This window comes from Pelodiscus sinensis, chromosome 1 (genome assembly GCF_049634645.1).
Source record: "Pelodiscus sinensis isolate JC-2024 chromosome 1, ASM4963464v1, whole genome shotgun sequence".
Classification (NCBI taxonomy): Eukaryota; Metazoa; Chordata; order Testudines; family Trionychidae; genus Pelodiscus; species Pelodiscus sinensis.
The window spans coordinates 323,548,701-323,564,443 of record NC_134711.1 but is presented as its reverse complement, the minus strand read 5'-3'; the positions used below and the strand labels follow the sequence as shown (position 1 = coordinate 323,564,443).

At 43.1% G+C, this 15,743-nt stretch overlaps 1 protein-coding gene across 1 annotated transcript in view; it reads right to left on the bottom strand.

Annotated features, from left to right (window-relative positions):
- LOC112546503 (disintegrin and metalloproteinase domain-containing protein 20-like) overlaps positions 1-15,743 on the bottom strand; it is a 148,924-nt gene that overhangs the window by 13,905 nt on the left and 119,276 nt on the right. The window contains exons 15-16 of the mRNA XM_025186935.2: positions 12,496-12,601; positions 6,297-6,480 (exon numbers count right to left, since the gene is read on the bottom strand). Coding sequence (XP_025042720.2) covers positions 6,297-6,480; positions 12,496-12,601 — 290 coding nt within the window. The remainder of the gene's footprint in view (positions 1-6,296; positions 6,481-12,495; positions 12,602-15,743) is intronic.

Below are 15,743 nucleotides of genomic sequence, written 5' to 3'. Positions count from 1 at the left end.
GCCAGTTCTTCTTGATAAGATGCATGACACACACCTAGCCTGAATCAATGATAAAGAGAATGCCTCTAGGAAATCAACATACATTTGAACTAAACAGAAAGCACAAATCAAATTATGGCAAATGAAAGTGGCCTGGGTGTAAATGTGAAGCAGTCAAACTTCAAGATTCAGCCAATAGATATGATTTTAAAGCATTCTGTGATGTGCTGAAGGTGGTCTATGGGCCATGCATTACTGGTTATGCACCAGTGCATTCTGCTGATTGCAGCTACTGATCATGCTAAAATCCTTGACTGTTGGGCTGAACATTTTCACAATGTATTAATGTAGACATCAATGTATTAAACCAGATGTCAACTTTCAACAACAGCACTCTCGAGGAGATTCCTTAGTGGCCTAATGATTCACAGTTGGTTATACCACCAACTCTTGATGAAGTAGAAAAAGCTGCCAAGCAGATGAAATCTGTAGAGGCACCTGGCAGTGACATGATCCCATCAGAGATTTATAAAACTGGTGGTGGCCACTTATTTATCACCATTTGGGAGAAAGAGCAAGTCCCACAGGACTTAAAGATGCCCTGATGGTACACGTATATAAGGGAAAAGGTGACTGTGCATGCTGTGATAACCACTGAGGCATCTCACTGCTATCTAGAACTGGTAAGATCCTGGGCCATATCCTCTATAACTGGCTGTCATTACATGTGCTCACCTATGGCATCATTCCTGAAAGTCAGTGTGGATTTTGTGGCAGTCAAGACACTGCTGACATATTTGCAGCCAGGCTGATACAAGTAAAATGTAGAGTGCAACATCAGGATTTCTAAAGGATTTTCACTAAGGCATTCAATACTGTCAGCAGAAACAGGCTTTAGAAGGTACTTGGGTGAAAAAATTATCAACATAGTTCAGTCCTTTCATGATGGTGTGCTGGGCCACATTCTTAACAATGGAGAGACATCAGCATCCTTTGAATTATCAAATGGTACAAAGCAAGGATGTGTCCTTGCCCCTGTCCTATTCAGCAGCTTCTTTTCAATTATGCTGTTAGTTGCTTTCAAGGATTGCACATTGGGCAGACCTAACCTATTCAATTCTGAAGGGATGGTAGCATTTTCAACCTCTGAAGACTTCAGGATCTCACCAAAGTGTTCACTACAACTCTCCATAACTTCTTGTTTGCTAAGGACTGTGCATTGTTGGTTCATTCAGTCAAGGAAGAACAGATTTTTGTTTGTTTTCCTATATCTGCTCACTGTTTTGGAATCACTGTGAGCCTCAAGAAGATAGATTATGTCACAGTCTACTTGGAAAGATCCCAGAATGTCAGTGATCACTGCTGCTGATACTGTCCTTACAGCTGTTGATAAGTTTCATTACTTTGGAAGCATACTATCTTCCAGGATAGATGATGATGACGATGCATCTGCTGACCTAGCCAAAACCAGCTCTGCCTTCAGAACATTGACCAAATACTTTTGAAATTACCACGGTGTTAAACTTCATATGAAGGTAAGAATCTATCAGATAGCTGTCCTCTATATCCTATTGTATGGCTTGGCATCATGGACCATATATCACCACCATGTTTTGAAACTGGATCAGTTGCATATGCACTGCCTCTTGAAGATTGCCCATGTGAGCTGGTGGGGCAAAATTCCTAACACAGAGGTCCTTAAGCTTTGTGGTGTCATATGCATGGAAATAATGCTTATGAACAGTTTTGCTAGACTGGTCATGTTATGAGCATGGATGATACACAGATCCAGAAGATGGTCATCTGTGGTCAGTATAAGTGTTATATATCTTTATAACAGGCCACTGTGAAAGCATGTGGCATATATTCCTGTGATCCCGAAATCCTAGCTCAGGACAGATTGTTCTAGGTGCAAAATACTGTACAAGTTCTCAAATGCTTTGAGAGTCAACGTATCCAAAGATTACAAGAAGAGGACAGGGAGGGAGGAAGGAATGGAGGGAGAGAGAAAGGGAGTGGGAGGAGAGGGGGGAAGGGAGGAAGTGAGGAGGCTTCATTCACTGCCCCCTGCCATCAGCAAAATTTCTCAGCTCCTATTGGCCAGAAACTGGCCACTGGGAGTTTGGGGATTTTGCTAGAGGGCGGGAGCAGCCCACAAAGCTTTCTCCTCCCTGCCCAGATTGCAGAGCAATTAGCAGCCTGCTGTTTAAAGCAGCTGCAGCTACTCTCTAGGAAGCATGCCAGGTAGGCAGCTTCAGGCTGGATCTGGGGGCTTGGAGGGTCGGATTTGGCCCACTAGCCACCTCTTGCCCACCCCGGCCTATAGCCTTGCTGCTGTTTACCTAAGGTTTTTCCTACCTAATTGCCCCCCGCCTCCTCCTTGAATTTGCCATCTTCCCTTGTACCTCCTCCTAATAAGTCTCTTTACTTTGTCTTCCTGCAGCCACAAAAATCTTTCTTTCCAGGGGATGACTACCCTTATCTTACTGCCAACTCCCTCTCTAGTCTAATACCTAGCTTTCTATAGCCTCCACCTTTGCAATCTCATCAGTTGATTCTCTAGAATCAACTGGTCCCACCCAGTTCTTGTCAGACCAATGTGAGGTGCACATCTCTTAACACCCCTCTTATCCTGACTTTTCAAGTGGCCAGGTGAAGATGAAGACAAGGGGCCATAGCTTAAGAGGGGTGTCTAAGTGATAAAAACAAAGTTTATTTCACATAAAAGGGTAGGCTTTCTAAATCATGAAGATTCATTAGACTGTTAATGCATCTTTGCATTAGGAGGTAAGAAAACATTGAGGCTACGTCTACACTCGCGGCTTCTTGTGCAAGTATGCTCGTTCTTGCACAAGAATCCGCAGAGTGTCCACACTGCCCACCGGCTCTTGCGCAAGAAGATTTACAGTACAGCATGGTAAGAGAGGGCTTCTTGCGCAAGAGCTACGCTCTTTTCTAACAGGTGTAAGCCCTCTTGCGCAGGAGCTCTTGTGCAACAGAGCAATGTGGACTCTTGGCAGGGATTTCTTGCACAAGTGTAGACATAGCCTGACAGCCCCTCAACAAAGGAATGAAACAAAGTTTTTGCCATCAAAGGATTCTTGAATGAGATCATGGAGAATCTTGACTATTTCAATTCCAAACAGTAATCAGGAACAGAATAGAACAGCTGAAATCTGTCACTAGATAAACCAGTGGTGAAATCTCTTGCATTTTTGAAGATAAATATATTGCATAGACAACTTTATACAGTGTAAAAGAATTTGTTTTACCTCTGTAGAACATGAAGCCTCTAACCCAAAGCACCATTGAGTAACCACGCTGTGAGACAATACCCAGAGTTGGTTGAAGAGTCCAACTGGACTCTTAAGACAACATGTGGGGAAAGAACAGAAAAGACTCAACACGAAAGAAGAAGCAAGGTGAGGGTGCTGGACTTGTTTTATATTCACTTGGACAACTAAAATAGCCCTGTAATGGTGATATGTGACCTTGCTCAACACTTTCAAGATCAACAATAGTGGAGGAGATGCACAAAAAAGCCCCTTCATCCAAGGGATAAAGAAGTGAGGTCCTACCCCTCAGCTCAAGAATAATGTATTGCACTTCTTGGTGGGTGTGGTAATGCATACATTGCATTAGTAGATGTGCAAGTGGATGCTAAGGCTGGTGTGGTTAGGTCCTGTGATTGTGTCACTTGGACAGATACATGGACAGAGGGGGCAATGGGATTTGTGCAGCGGTAGTTTTGGACAGATACACTCTTAGAAAACCTAAAGTCAGAAAAATGTAAATCTAGCTCCCATTTGTAATCCTTGGAATAAGTGACTGCTGAGATTGCTGGTCAAGGTTTGTCATGAATCCAAACATTACTAAACCACAAAAAAGAAGAAAGCTGCAGGAGTGAAAAGAGTGCATCCAGAAGTCCAAAAGCAGAGCAGGGGCTACCCAATGTACTGCATTGAAAGAAGCAAGGAAGATTACTTTGTGGGCATGCAACATACATATGCATCTGGTGCAAAGAGGATATGGTCCCCAGAGACTGAGAACAGGCTTTGGAAACCAGAATGGCTGAACTGGAGGCATTAAAAGACACAGAAGTACACAGATGAGCCTTTCTGGGACACAGAAGAGTGGTTCCTGATCCATTCTGACAGTCTCTGTGCTGTGGAGGAGGATGAAAATATTAGCATAACAAAAGAAAGGAGTTACGTATCAAGTGGACGACCAATGTTAATGAGGCCAATTCAGTTAGAGTACATGTGTCTCACTCTCAGCAGCTGATGGGAAGGTCTGAATACCAAGAAAGGGAAAATTTCCTTTGTAGTGAGATAACTATTCTAAGTCCTTATTCAGTCCTAATTTGATCGTGTTAAATTTGCCAATGAATTGAAGCTTTGCTGTTTGTCGCTATAGTCTGGTTTTGAAGGTTTTTGTTTTGTTTTGTTTGTTTTTGGTAAAAGGTTGGCTACTTTTAAATCTGTTACTCAGTGTCCAGAGACGTTAAATGTTCTCCTACTGGCTTTCACGTGTTAACTTTCTTGATGTTTGATTTGAGTCCATTAACCTTTGATGCAGAGACTGTTCATTTTGTCAATTTACACGGCAGAAGGACACTGCTGGCACAAGATGGCATACATTGCATTAGTAGATGTGTAGGTGGATGCCGAGGCTAGTGTGGTTAGGTCCTGTGATTGTGTCACTTGGACAGATACATGGACAGAGGGGCCAATGGGATTTGTGCAGCGGTAGTTTTTCTGGATTAGTATTTCTGTGGTGTGTTTCTTTTATTATTCTTTTATTATTAGTGTTTCCTGGGTTAGAAACATGGATAGCCGGGTTTGTCATGACTGGGAGAACCATATGATGAATTGCCCGTGGGTGTGAAGGTTGTGGATTTTGTGAGACATCTAAACACACTTTTATGCAGTGCAGTGGAGAAGCTTGTGGTCATAGACATCTAAGTATTAATGACATAGGGAAAGGAGAAAAGAGGGTTTGGAGGTCATATTTAAGTTTCAGTGTAACAGTTCAGGACCTCCATGTCAGCATTCTCTGAAATGCTTCCAGTTCCATGTGCAGGGTTAGACAGACAGAAAACATGGAAAGGTATCAATGTATGGATCAGATGATGATACAGAGAGCAGGGATTTAAGTTTATTAGGAATGGGAGAAACTTGGGGAAGGTGGTACTAAGAACTGAGGGAAAGCCAACTGATGTGGAGTACCACATAATATGGAGAGACATTCCACAATGTTGGATCTCAACATTCAAGTAAAGAGGAGAGGCTCAACGCTGATAAAACAGATAGGAATTGAAGTGAAACAGACAAATTAAAAAAAGAGAGGCTCATTCAATGACATCACATAAAGGCAGGCAATTAAAAAGTGACATTTTAAAAATTCTTGTATACAAATTCTAGAAGACTAAATAGTAAAATGGGTGAACTTAAGTACAGTGTTGCATAGGCTATTGTTATAATAGGCACCACAGAAACATTGTGGAAAGATTTTAGTCTATTTTTGAAGGCGGGAATACGATGGTGATTGTGAAATGCTCCCAGATATCACAGAAGCTGTAAAATAGATAATTTAATAATAATGGTGATTTCATCTATGTTCCCATTGATTGGGAAGATGTCACTAGCAGAGAGGATGCAGAGAGAAAATTTTAAGACACCATTAATAACTTCTCCTTTGAGCAGATAATCACAGAATACAGAATGAGAGGGGCAATCCTTGATTTAGACCTTAAGGGTGCACTGGATCTTGTCCACGAAGTGAATATAGCTGAAATTATAGGTAATAGCAAACATAATATAATTTCACTTAACATTTATGTGGAAAGAGGGATAACCAAAGAAACATACGAAATGATGGGGGCTAATTTAGCTGTAACCACTCAAGAGGGAGATTTTGGAGACACTGTGGATAGTGCTCTGAAAATATCCATTCAATATGCAGTGGCAGTCAAAAAAGAAAACAGAATGCTAGGGACAGATTAAGACATTTAGGCCCTTAGGGGGGATTTTCAAAAGTGCAGTGATCCCCAGAACTGAGACACTGACCCCTAATTAACATTTCTCTACCCACTACATAAAAGGGAATTGAATACATGCTGCTTCTTGTAAAGAGTTAAGATGGGCTCCTGAATCTATTTGTTGGTGAGAAGAAGCTGTCCTTACAGTGATCTCTGGAGCTTTTCAGGTAAAGGAACAGAAAGAAACCTGGAATGGGGAACAGGAATTCAAGACCATCTTCTCCATTTCATCTCAGCTCCATCCCATTCACACATTGAACTGCACTTACTACAGTACCTTGTTTTCACCACATGTTGTGCCATCTTCCACTGAGCCAACATCCACCATGTCCCTCCCAGCATGAAATTCTGTACCCCAACACAAGGTCTCATCAACTGGAGTTTGAACTATGGACCTAAGACGTTTCATGTCAGGTATTTTTTTAATATTTACACACTGCAGTCTTCCACACAAAACATCACTGAAAGAAAAAAAAATAAGAACAATTGCTTAAAGGTTTACATATGATTTGAAGAATTCTGCAGAACTTGTGGTCTTTGCCTAGTTTTGGGAGCCACACAATATAGATAAATTGGAATGTCCAGAATAGAGCAACAAAAATTAACAAAAAGTTTTTAAAAAGTGACTTATAGTGTATAGGTCAAAATAACTGGGTATGTTTAGTGTAGCAAAGAAGGGTGCAGGAGTGGGGACCTGAAAAAAGTCTTCCAGTATGTCAAGAGCTGTTATACATGGAGAAGTGTTAGCCACTGCCCTCCATGTCCACTGAAGGTAGGTCAAGAAGTATTGGGCTTAATGTGCACCAAGAAAGAGTTAATTAGCTATTAGGAAAAACTATGAGCGGGGCCCTACCAAATTCATGGTCCATTTTGGTCAATTTCATGATAATAGAATTTTAAAAATAGTAAAAATTTCAGCTATTAAATGTAAAATTTCAGTGTTGTAATTATAGGTGTCCTGACCCAAAATGGTGTTTCAGAGGAGAGTCTCATAGTAGGGAGGGCTATGGTACTGCTAGTCTTACTGCTGCTTTTCTATGGCGGTGGTTGTTTTGCCTTCAGAGTTCAGCAGCAAGAAAGTGATGATGGCTAGCCAGCAGCCCAGCAGAAGTAAGGATGGCATAGTATGTATTACCACTTTTACTTCTGCACTGTTGCCTGCACAATGGGGCCTTCAGTCAACAGCCATCACTCTGCCTGAAAGATACTGTGTGGTGAGCTTGTGTTCCTCTGTTTGTTTGGAGGCCCATGTGCTTAGCTGTTTGTTTGAAAGACCATTTGCTGAGGCTAGCAGCTGAAAGCTGTGAGCATCTTAATGAGGCTTTGAAACCTAACTCTTCGTTCATTTCACAAGCTTTAATCAGGAAGGCGAGGGTTATATAAAGCCGGCTAGTAAGCAACCAGGGAGCTTAGCAAACAGGAGCAGCTAACAGGGTGTGTCGTGAGGGAGTTTGCCTTGGCAAAGCTCCAGAGATGTTGGCATTTTTCTTTTTTTTTCTTTTCTTTTTTCTCTTTCTCTTCTCCCCTTCAGGCTTCAGGATGTGATAAAAACAACATCTGAGGAATCTCTCAGAATGAAGTCAGAATGGATAATGAAAGAATATCTGCTGTGACCTGCACAGCATGTGCCATGTTTGTCTTCCTCCCAGAAGTCAGAAGTGATTTTGTCTATACCAAGTGCAAGCTGGTCTCCATATTGGAAGAGAAGGTTAAAGGACTAGAGACTCAAGTATCAACCCTGTGTTTCATTAAAGAAAATGAAGACTTTCTGGATAGAAGTCAGCATTTGATACAGCAGGCACAGGATGCTGAAGAACCAGAGAAGGCAGTGCACAACATGGAAGAAAATCGGCAGCATGTAACCTCCAAGAGAAGACAGACAATTCAGGTAGCCCCAATCCCAACAGAGGTAAGTAACCACTTTCAGGCTCTCTTCACTGGTACTACATTGGAGAATGCTTTAAGAAGAGACCTCTGAGACAAGGGATCTCATGGAGACCCCATCGACCAGAAGGCATGGGATGCATAGTCCTAGGGATGGGGGTTTCATAACCACTACTCCCAAGAGAAGGAGATAGGTGGTGGTGGTCGGGGACTCCCTCCTAAGAGGGACGGAGTCATCCATGTGCTCTCCAGACTGGGAAATTCAAGACGTGTGCTGCTTAACTGGAGCTAGAATTCAGGATGTGACCGAAAGTCTTCCGAGACCGATCAAAGCTTCAGATTGCTACCCCTCCCTACTTCTCCAAATAGAAACTAACTACTGCCAAGAATGACCTTGAGTGGGTCATTGCAGATTATGTAGTGCTGGAAAGAAAGACCAAGGAGTTTGAGGTGCAAGTTGTGTTCTTGTCCATCCTCCCTGTTGAACGAAAACATTCGGGTGGGGACCGTTGACTCTTGGAAGTTAATGCATTGTTGAGCAAGTGCTGTTGGAGAAAGGGCTTTGGATTATTTGACCATGGGAGCGGTTCTAGGCACAAGGATTGCTAATAAGAGATGGAATCCGACTACTGAAGAGAGGGAAGGTCTGCTTCACAGGTAGGCTTGCAAACCTAGTGAGGAGGGCTTTAAACTAGGTTTGTTGGGGAATGGCAATCTAAGCCCTGAGGTAAATGGGAGAGTGGTATACCCAGGAAGAGAAATAAGGAGGAAGGTGCAAAAGAGGAGGACACATGATTTGTACTGAGAAATTAGGGCAATCCGCTAGTTGTCTAAGGTGTCTTTACACGAAGCCTGGGAAACAAGCAGGAAGAGTTAAAAGTCCTGGCACTGTTAAAGAACTATGAATGTATTGGAATAACGGAAACTTGGTGGGATGACACATGATTGGAGCACCTTCATGAAAGGATATAAACTGTTCAGGAAGGACAGGTGGGAGAGAAAAGATGCAGGAGTTGTACTCTATGTAAAAGAGCAGTAGGATTGCTCAGAGCTCCAGTATAAAGCAGAAGAAAAGCCTGTTGAAAGTCTGTGGGTTAAGTTTAGAGATGGGAGCAACAGGGGTGATGTTGTGATCATGGTCAGTGTCAGGTGGATGAGGCTTTTTTCAGACAACTAACAGAAGTTTCCAGATCACAGGCCTTGGTTCTCATAGGGGACTTAAATCACCCTGACATCTGTTGGGAGACCAATACACAGTACACAGACAATACAGGAAGTTCTGGAGAATGTTGACGACAACTTCCTGGTACAAGTGCTTTAGGAACGGACCAGAGGCCATGTGCAGCTTGACCTGCTGCTCACAAACTGGGAGGAATTAGTAGGGGAAGAAGATGTGGGTGGTAACCTGGTGAAGCAGTGATGATGAAATGATCCATTTCAGGGTCCTGAACAAAGGAAGAAAGTAGAGCAGCAAAATACAGACTTCAAAAAGGAGACTTTGACTCTCTCAGGCAACTGATGGGCAGAATCCCTGCAATGCTAACATGAAGGAGAAGGGAACCCAGGAAAGCTGGCTGTATTTTAAAGAAGCCTTTCTGAAGGCACAGGAACAAAGCATTCCAATGCACAGTAAGAAAAGCAAATATAGTAGGTGACCAACTTGGCTTAACAGTGAAATCCTGGGCGAACTTAAATAAAAAAGGAAGCTTACAAGAAGTGGAAACTTGGACAGATGACTAGGAAGGAGTATAAATATATTGCTTGAGTATGCAGGGGTGTACTCAGGAAGACAAGGTGCAATTGGAATTGCAGATAGCAAGAGATGTAAATCGTAACAAGAAAGGTTTTACAAGCATGTTAGCAATAAGAGGGTGATCAGAAAGGGTGTGGGACCCTTCCTGGATGTGAAAGGTAACCTAGTGACAGATGATGTGGTAAAAGCTGAAGTATTCAATGCATTTTTTTGCCTCTGTCTTCACAGACAAGGTTTGTTTCCAGACAACTGCACTAGGCAACACAGTATGGAATGGAGGTGGGCAGTCCTTGGTGGAGAAAAAAAAAAGGCTAGAACTATTTAGAAAAATTAGACATACACCAATCCATGGGGCCAGATGCAATGCATCCAAGAGAGCTGGCGTATTGGCAAATATGATTGCAGAATCAATGGTCATTATCAGGCCAGCCACACAGTTCTGCGCTCTGCGCATGCACAGATCATTCTGCGCATGCGCAGATCGCTCTACACCGGCTCTTCCAGGGTGTACTCTACTTGCCACAGGTGAGTAGATTACACTATCTGTCGAGCCCTGGCCATTATCTTTGAAATCTTGTGGCAATCAGGGGACGTCCCGGATGATTGGAAAATGACAAATGTAGTGACCATCTTACCTACCTCTCCCCTAGCTTAATTAACATCTTTATTAACGATCTGGATGAGGGGGATGGATTGCACCCTCAGCACGTTTGCAGATGACACGAAGCCCAGGGGGAGAGTTAGATACGCTGGAGGGTAGGGATACAATCCAGAGTGCCCTACACAAATTGGAAGATTGCACCAAAAGAAATCTGATGAGGTTCAACAAGGACAAGTGCAGAGTCCTGCACTTGGAACAGAAGAATCCCAAACACTGTTACAGGCTGGGGACTGACTGGCAAAGCAGCAGTTTGGCAAAAAAGACCTGGGGTTTTCAGTGGATAAGAAGCTGGATAGAAGTCAACAGTGTGCCCTTTTAGCCAAGAAGGTTAACAGCATATTTTGGGTGCATTAGGAAGAGTACTGCTAGTGGATCTAGAGAAGTGATTATTCCCCTCTATTCAGCACTGGTGAGACCACATCTGGAGTATTGCATCCAATTCTGGGCCCTCCATTATGGAAAGGATATGGATGCAATGGAGAAAGTCCAGCATAGGGCAACAAGAATTATTAGGGGACTGGAGCACGTGACTTATGAGGATTTCTTTAGTCTAGAAAAGATTGAGGTGGGATTTGATAGCAGCCTTCAACTACCAGAAGGGGGATTCCAAAGAGGATGGAGAGAGGCTGTTCTCAGTTGTGACAGATGGCAGAATAAGGAGCAATGGTCTGAATTTACAATGGAAGAGGTCTAGATTGAATATTAGGAAAAACTATTTCCCTAGGAGGGTGGTGAAGTACAGAAATAGGTTACCAAGAGAGGTGGTAGAGTCTCCATCCCCAGAGGTTTTTAAGTCTTGGCTTGACAACTGCAGGGATGATTTAGTTGGGACTGGTTCTGCTTTGTGCAGGGGGTTGGACTTGATGACCTCCTGAGGTCTCTTCCAACCCTATGATTCTATGATTCCTCTCACCCACCTTCTCAGTAGGTCACCCCCACCCTTTTCCCAGAGGGATGGGATGAGACTTACTTGGTCCGAAGGCTGATGAGTGGACAGGGTCTGGTTTGTGTCCTTACACTGCTGAATTGGGCACCTGCTTCCTTGCTAGTCAGCCCCAAATTGAGCTAGGTTCCTTCTTTTTCTCTTCTTCAGACCAGGTATTGTTTGCAAGTAAAGTGGGGCAGCACCATTTGGGCTCAGAAGCAATCTTTAACACCCAGGACACTGGCCCCTTCTTTCTCCACTCCCTTACAGGAACTTATAAGCATCTGTCTGAAGAATAAGGAACTGTGTTCCATATGCATGCCTGAGTTGATGTCTAAGATATTTTCCTATTATTTCAATTTCATCTTTTTGCTAGCTGTGTAAAATTTTATTACTTTGACTTTTTTAGAATGTTTAAGATAACGTCTATCTGACCCAGACTTGCAATTTCTCAAAATACCTTAGGACCTAGTGACTAGATACATTTCTTAATCAATGGACTTTCTGAGCTTGAAATGACCAGAATGGGAAAGCTCTTGGTTTAAATAAATCTAACCTACTCAACACCAATTGGGTGCTGCCAGTGACTTTAGAAGGAATGTGCTCCATTCTTTTTTTGTCACTGGACTCCCAAGATGGTGTTTCAAGGGAGGAACCACCTAGCCACCAGTTTCAAAAACTGAATTAAAGAAAAAAGCCTGGATGCTGGCTTGTTGATTAAACTGTGTTGCTGCTGCTGTGGCCCTTGACTACACGTCTCTGGCTTTGCTATATTACCATGCCTCACAAAGAAGCCTGTGTTTCCTCCACCCTCCTGGCTAACCATCAAGATGTAAGATTTCAGCAACAAGCAACATCTAAGATTCAATATCTACAAGCAAGTAAACTCGTCAGCAACAAGCCATTCAACACAAAACAGCAGAGCTGAGCAGACCATCAACTATTCTTTTAGACTGTGTACCAACTTCTGAGGCTAAAAGAAACTTTGTGTAGACAATGTTTTCCATGGCCTGGGATGCATGGGGAAATATGCAGAACCACCTTTAAGAAAATCAAGCTTCAAGCACAGTTGGGGGTGAAAATGAAAGGCTTAAATTATACTGCTGGTAAAATGCTGTTCTGCATCTCCTCTTACTTGTCTATGATTTGTTTTCCTACATTATTTTTAAAAATGAGGAGGTTTTATTTACAATGGTTTCTTTTTGGTACATTTTCTAGTGTATGAGAGACATCAATATATATCAATTACTTACTTGTCTTCACACTTATTGTAAGTTATTCCATCCCCACCACAGTTGCCACACCGGTCACCTTTAGTATTCACTGCTTTGAAACAACTCAGTGGGGCCAGACGTGCTGCTGCAAGGAGGAAATATAAACACACATTAAATGACAAGGTGGAAATAAAGAACATAATGTATTGTTCTATTTCCTCCAATCAAGGTTCTAACCTGGAACCAGCATTCTTTGGGATAGACTCTGCATATTCACATTTATGGGAGGCATCCCTGGTGCAGATGTGATGGTGGAAGGTTTAGGTAGCAAAGCCTGTTGAAATTCTCACACCTTTTCCCTCTGCCTTAACTCTTCCTTAATTTTCTGAGGGCAAGGTTATAAAAGGGGGGCATGACATTCCAGCCAACTCAGTGATTTACCTCCTCTAAGTCCCAGGTTGTAATTAGGAATCCAAGGAAGAGGGAGGGTGGGTTTAGCTGTGAATATGCAGATGCAGAGGATATCTTGAAGACTTCTGGTTACAGTTTACTAACCTCTATTTCTTCTTCAAGTATCCTCTGCATATTCCTACCCCATGACAATATGACAAGCAGTATTTCCTTTACGTGAAGGTGGGCTCTATAGTAAACGAGGCTGAAGTACCATTCTGCCAAACTATACCTCCAATACCCCTACTAAAAATCCAAAGAACAGGGTTTTGTAAAATGTTTGCAAAGAAAATGTTGCAGCACTAGAGAGATGTGTAAAAGGGGTATGTTTAAAGTATACCATTGACACTGCCTTGGTCCTAGTGGAATATGTCCACATTTTCTCTTGAATAGGGTCTGATGCTAATGTGCAGATCTCATGGAAGCGTAGACTAACTAATGTTGAGAGTACCTGAGACAAAAGCACTTGTTTTTTATTGGAAAAAATGTCTAACTGTAAGGTTAGTTAAGCTCTGGAATAGGCTTCTAAGGGAGACTGTGGAATCACAATCATTGGAAACTTTTAGAACAGGTTGGACAAACACTTGGCAGGGATGGTTTAGGTTTACTTGTTTCTGACTCCTTGTATGGGGCTAGACTTGATGACTTGTTGAGGTCCCTTCCTATATAACTGTGATTTTATGATAAAAGCTGTTTTAACCGAGTTAAAAGAAGAAGTTACTCACCCTGTGAAGTAACGATTGTTCTTCGTGTTCCACCAGACCGCACACGAGCGGCTTCCCTGAAGCGCTGTTCGCGCCTTTGATCAGCCGTGCACGGACCGGCAACCATCAGTTCCTCTCACCCGCTCAGCTGAAAGAGAAAAACAATTCCAGAGCGGGGAGGAAAGGCGGGTCATGGAGCACCAAGGGGGCACATCTCGAAGAACAATCATTACTTCACAGGGTGAGTAACTTCTTCTTCGAGTGGCCCCGTGGGTGCTCCACTCTTGGTGACTTTGGAGCAGTATCCAAATTGCCCGAGGGCTCCGGAATTAAAGTTTATGATCATGATTGAGTACTGCCGTAGCCATCGAGGAATCTAAAGCAAAATGCTCAACTATAGCATAATGTTTCATAAAGGTAACATTAGAGGACCATGTTGCTGCCCTGCAAATGTCACAAAATGGAACTCCTCTTAGAAAGGCCATAGTAGTAGATAATGCTCTGGTGGAATGGGCCTTAGGAGGGCACAGCAGAGGTTTTCCACGTAGAGAATGACACATAGATATGCATGAAACTATCAGTCTCGAGATGCACCCTTTTGAACAGTCCGCTAATGATATTATTAAACGGTCCATTTTCCTAAAGTCCCTCGTTCTGTCAATGTAGAACGCCAAGGCTCTCCTTACATCCAGTGCATGTAGTGTCGCTTCTTGTACTGAGGCATAGGGTTTAGGAAAGAAGCATGGTAGGACCACTGGTTCATTGATGTGAAAATCAGAAGAGACTTTTGGAATGAAGTCTGGGTGAGATCTCAGCATCACTGAGTCTTTAGAAAAAAACGTATAAGGAGGTGAAACCATGAAGGCTGCTATCTCACTTACTCTACGAGCTGAGGTAAGGGCTAGGAGAAACAAAAGTTTGACGGTAAGTATGTGTAATGGAATCGTGGTTAAAGGCTCAAAAGGAGGGCGAGTCAAAGTTTCCAATACTAGATCCAGATTCCACGGAGGCGGAGGGGGTCTCCGGGGTGGATCAAGGTTTGTGAGCCCCTTCAGGAATCTCTTTGTGGTAGGATGCGTGAATAGAGAGGAGGAATCGTCTATATGATGGAAAGCATTAATTGCTGCCAAATGAACCCGTAGAGAAGCTATTGCCAGACCATTGTCATGGAGCTGTAAAATGTACTCTAATATATGAGGTAAGGTTGCAGAGTGAAGATCTAGATTATTGTTTGCACACCATGCCTGGAATCTGGACCATTTAGCTGTATATGTCGCTCGTGTAGATTCCTTCCTACTGTGCATTAACACCTGTTTGACCCATTGGGAACAGAGTTGTTCAGAATCGCTAAACCGGCGAGCATCCATGCCGTGAGGTGCAGAATCTCGGGTCTTGGATGGCTCAGGGGTCCATTGTCCTGGGTCAAGAGATTCGAGAGAAGAGATAAGGGTATGGTGCCCTTATCGACATCTGGTGGAGCATTGAGTACCAGGGTTGGCGAGTCCACGCCGGGGCTATAAGAATCACTCGAGCCCCTTCTATGTTGATTTTCTTGAGAGCCACTGGGGGAAAGGCATACAACAGCGTCCTTCTCCAATGGAGAAGAAAGGCATCTCCTAGTGAATGACATCCTATGCCACCTCTGGAACAATAGGCAGGACACTTTGTATTGCTTTCCGTCGCAAACAAGTGTATTGTCGGAAACCCCCACCGAGCAAATAAAGGTCTCAAAACATCCATACGGATTTCCCACTTGTGTTCATGGGGAAAACACCTGCTGAGTGAGTCTTCTATTGAATTGTTGATGCCTGGTAGGTAGGATGCTGTTAAAATAGTGCTATTGTGGATACACCAGTTCCATAATCAGACGCTCTCCACACAGAGAGAATGGGATCTGGCTCCTCCCTGCCTGTTGATATAAAACGTGGTTGCAATGTTGTCCGTCAAGATTCTGGTAGTTTTATTCCATACCTGGGACTGAAAATGCTTGCAAGCATGCTGCACCGCCCGCAACTCGAGCACGTTGATATACAACAGCATTTCTTGTGTCGACCAGCATCCTTGGATTGTCAGATTGTTCATGTGCGCCCCCCAACCCGTAAGGGAAGCATCTGTGGTTATTTGCCTTGTAGG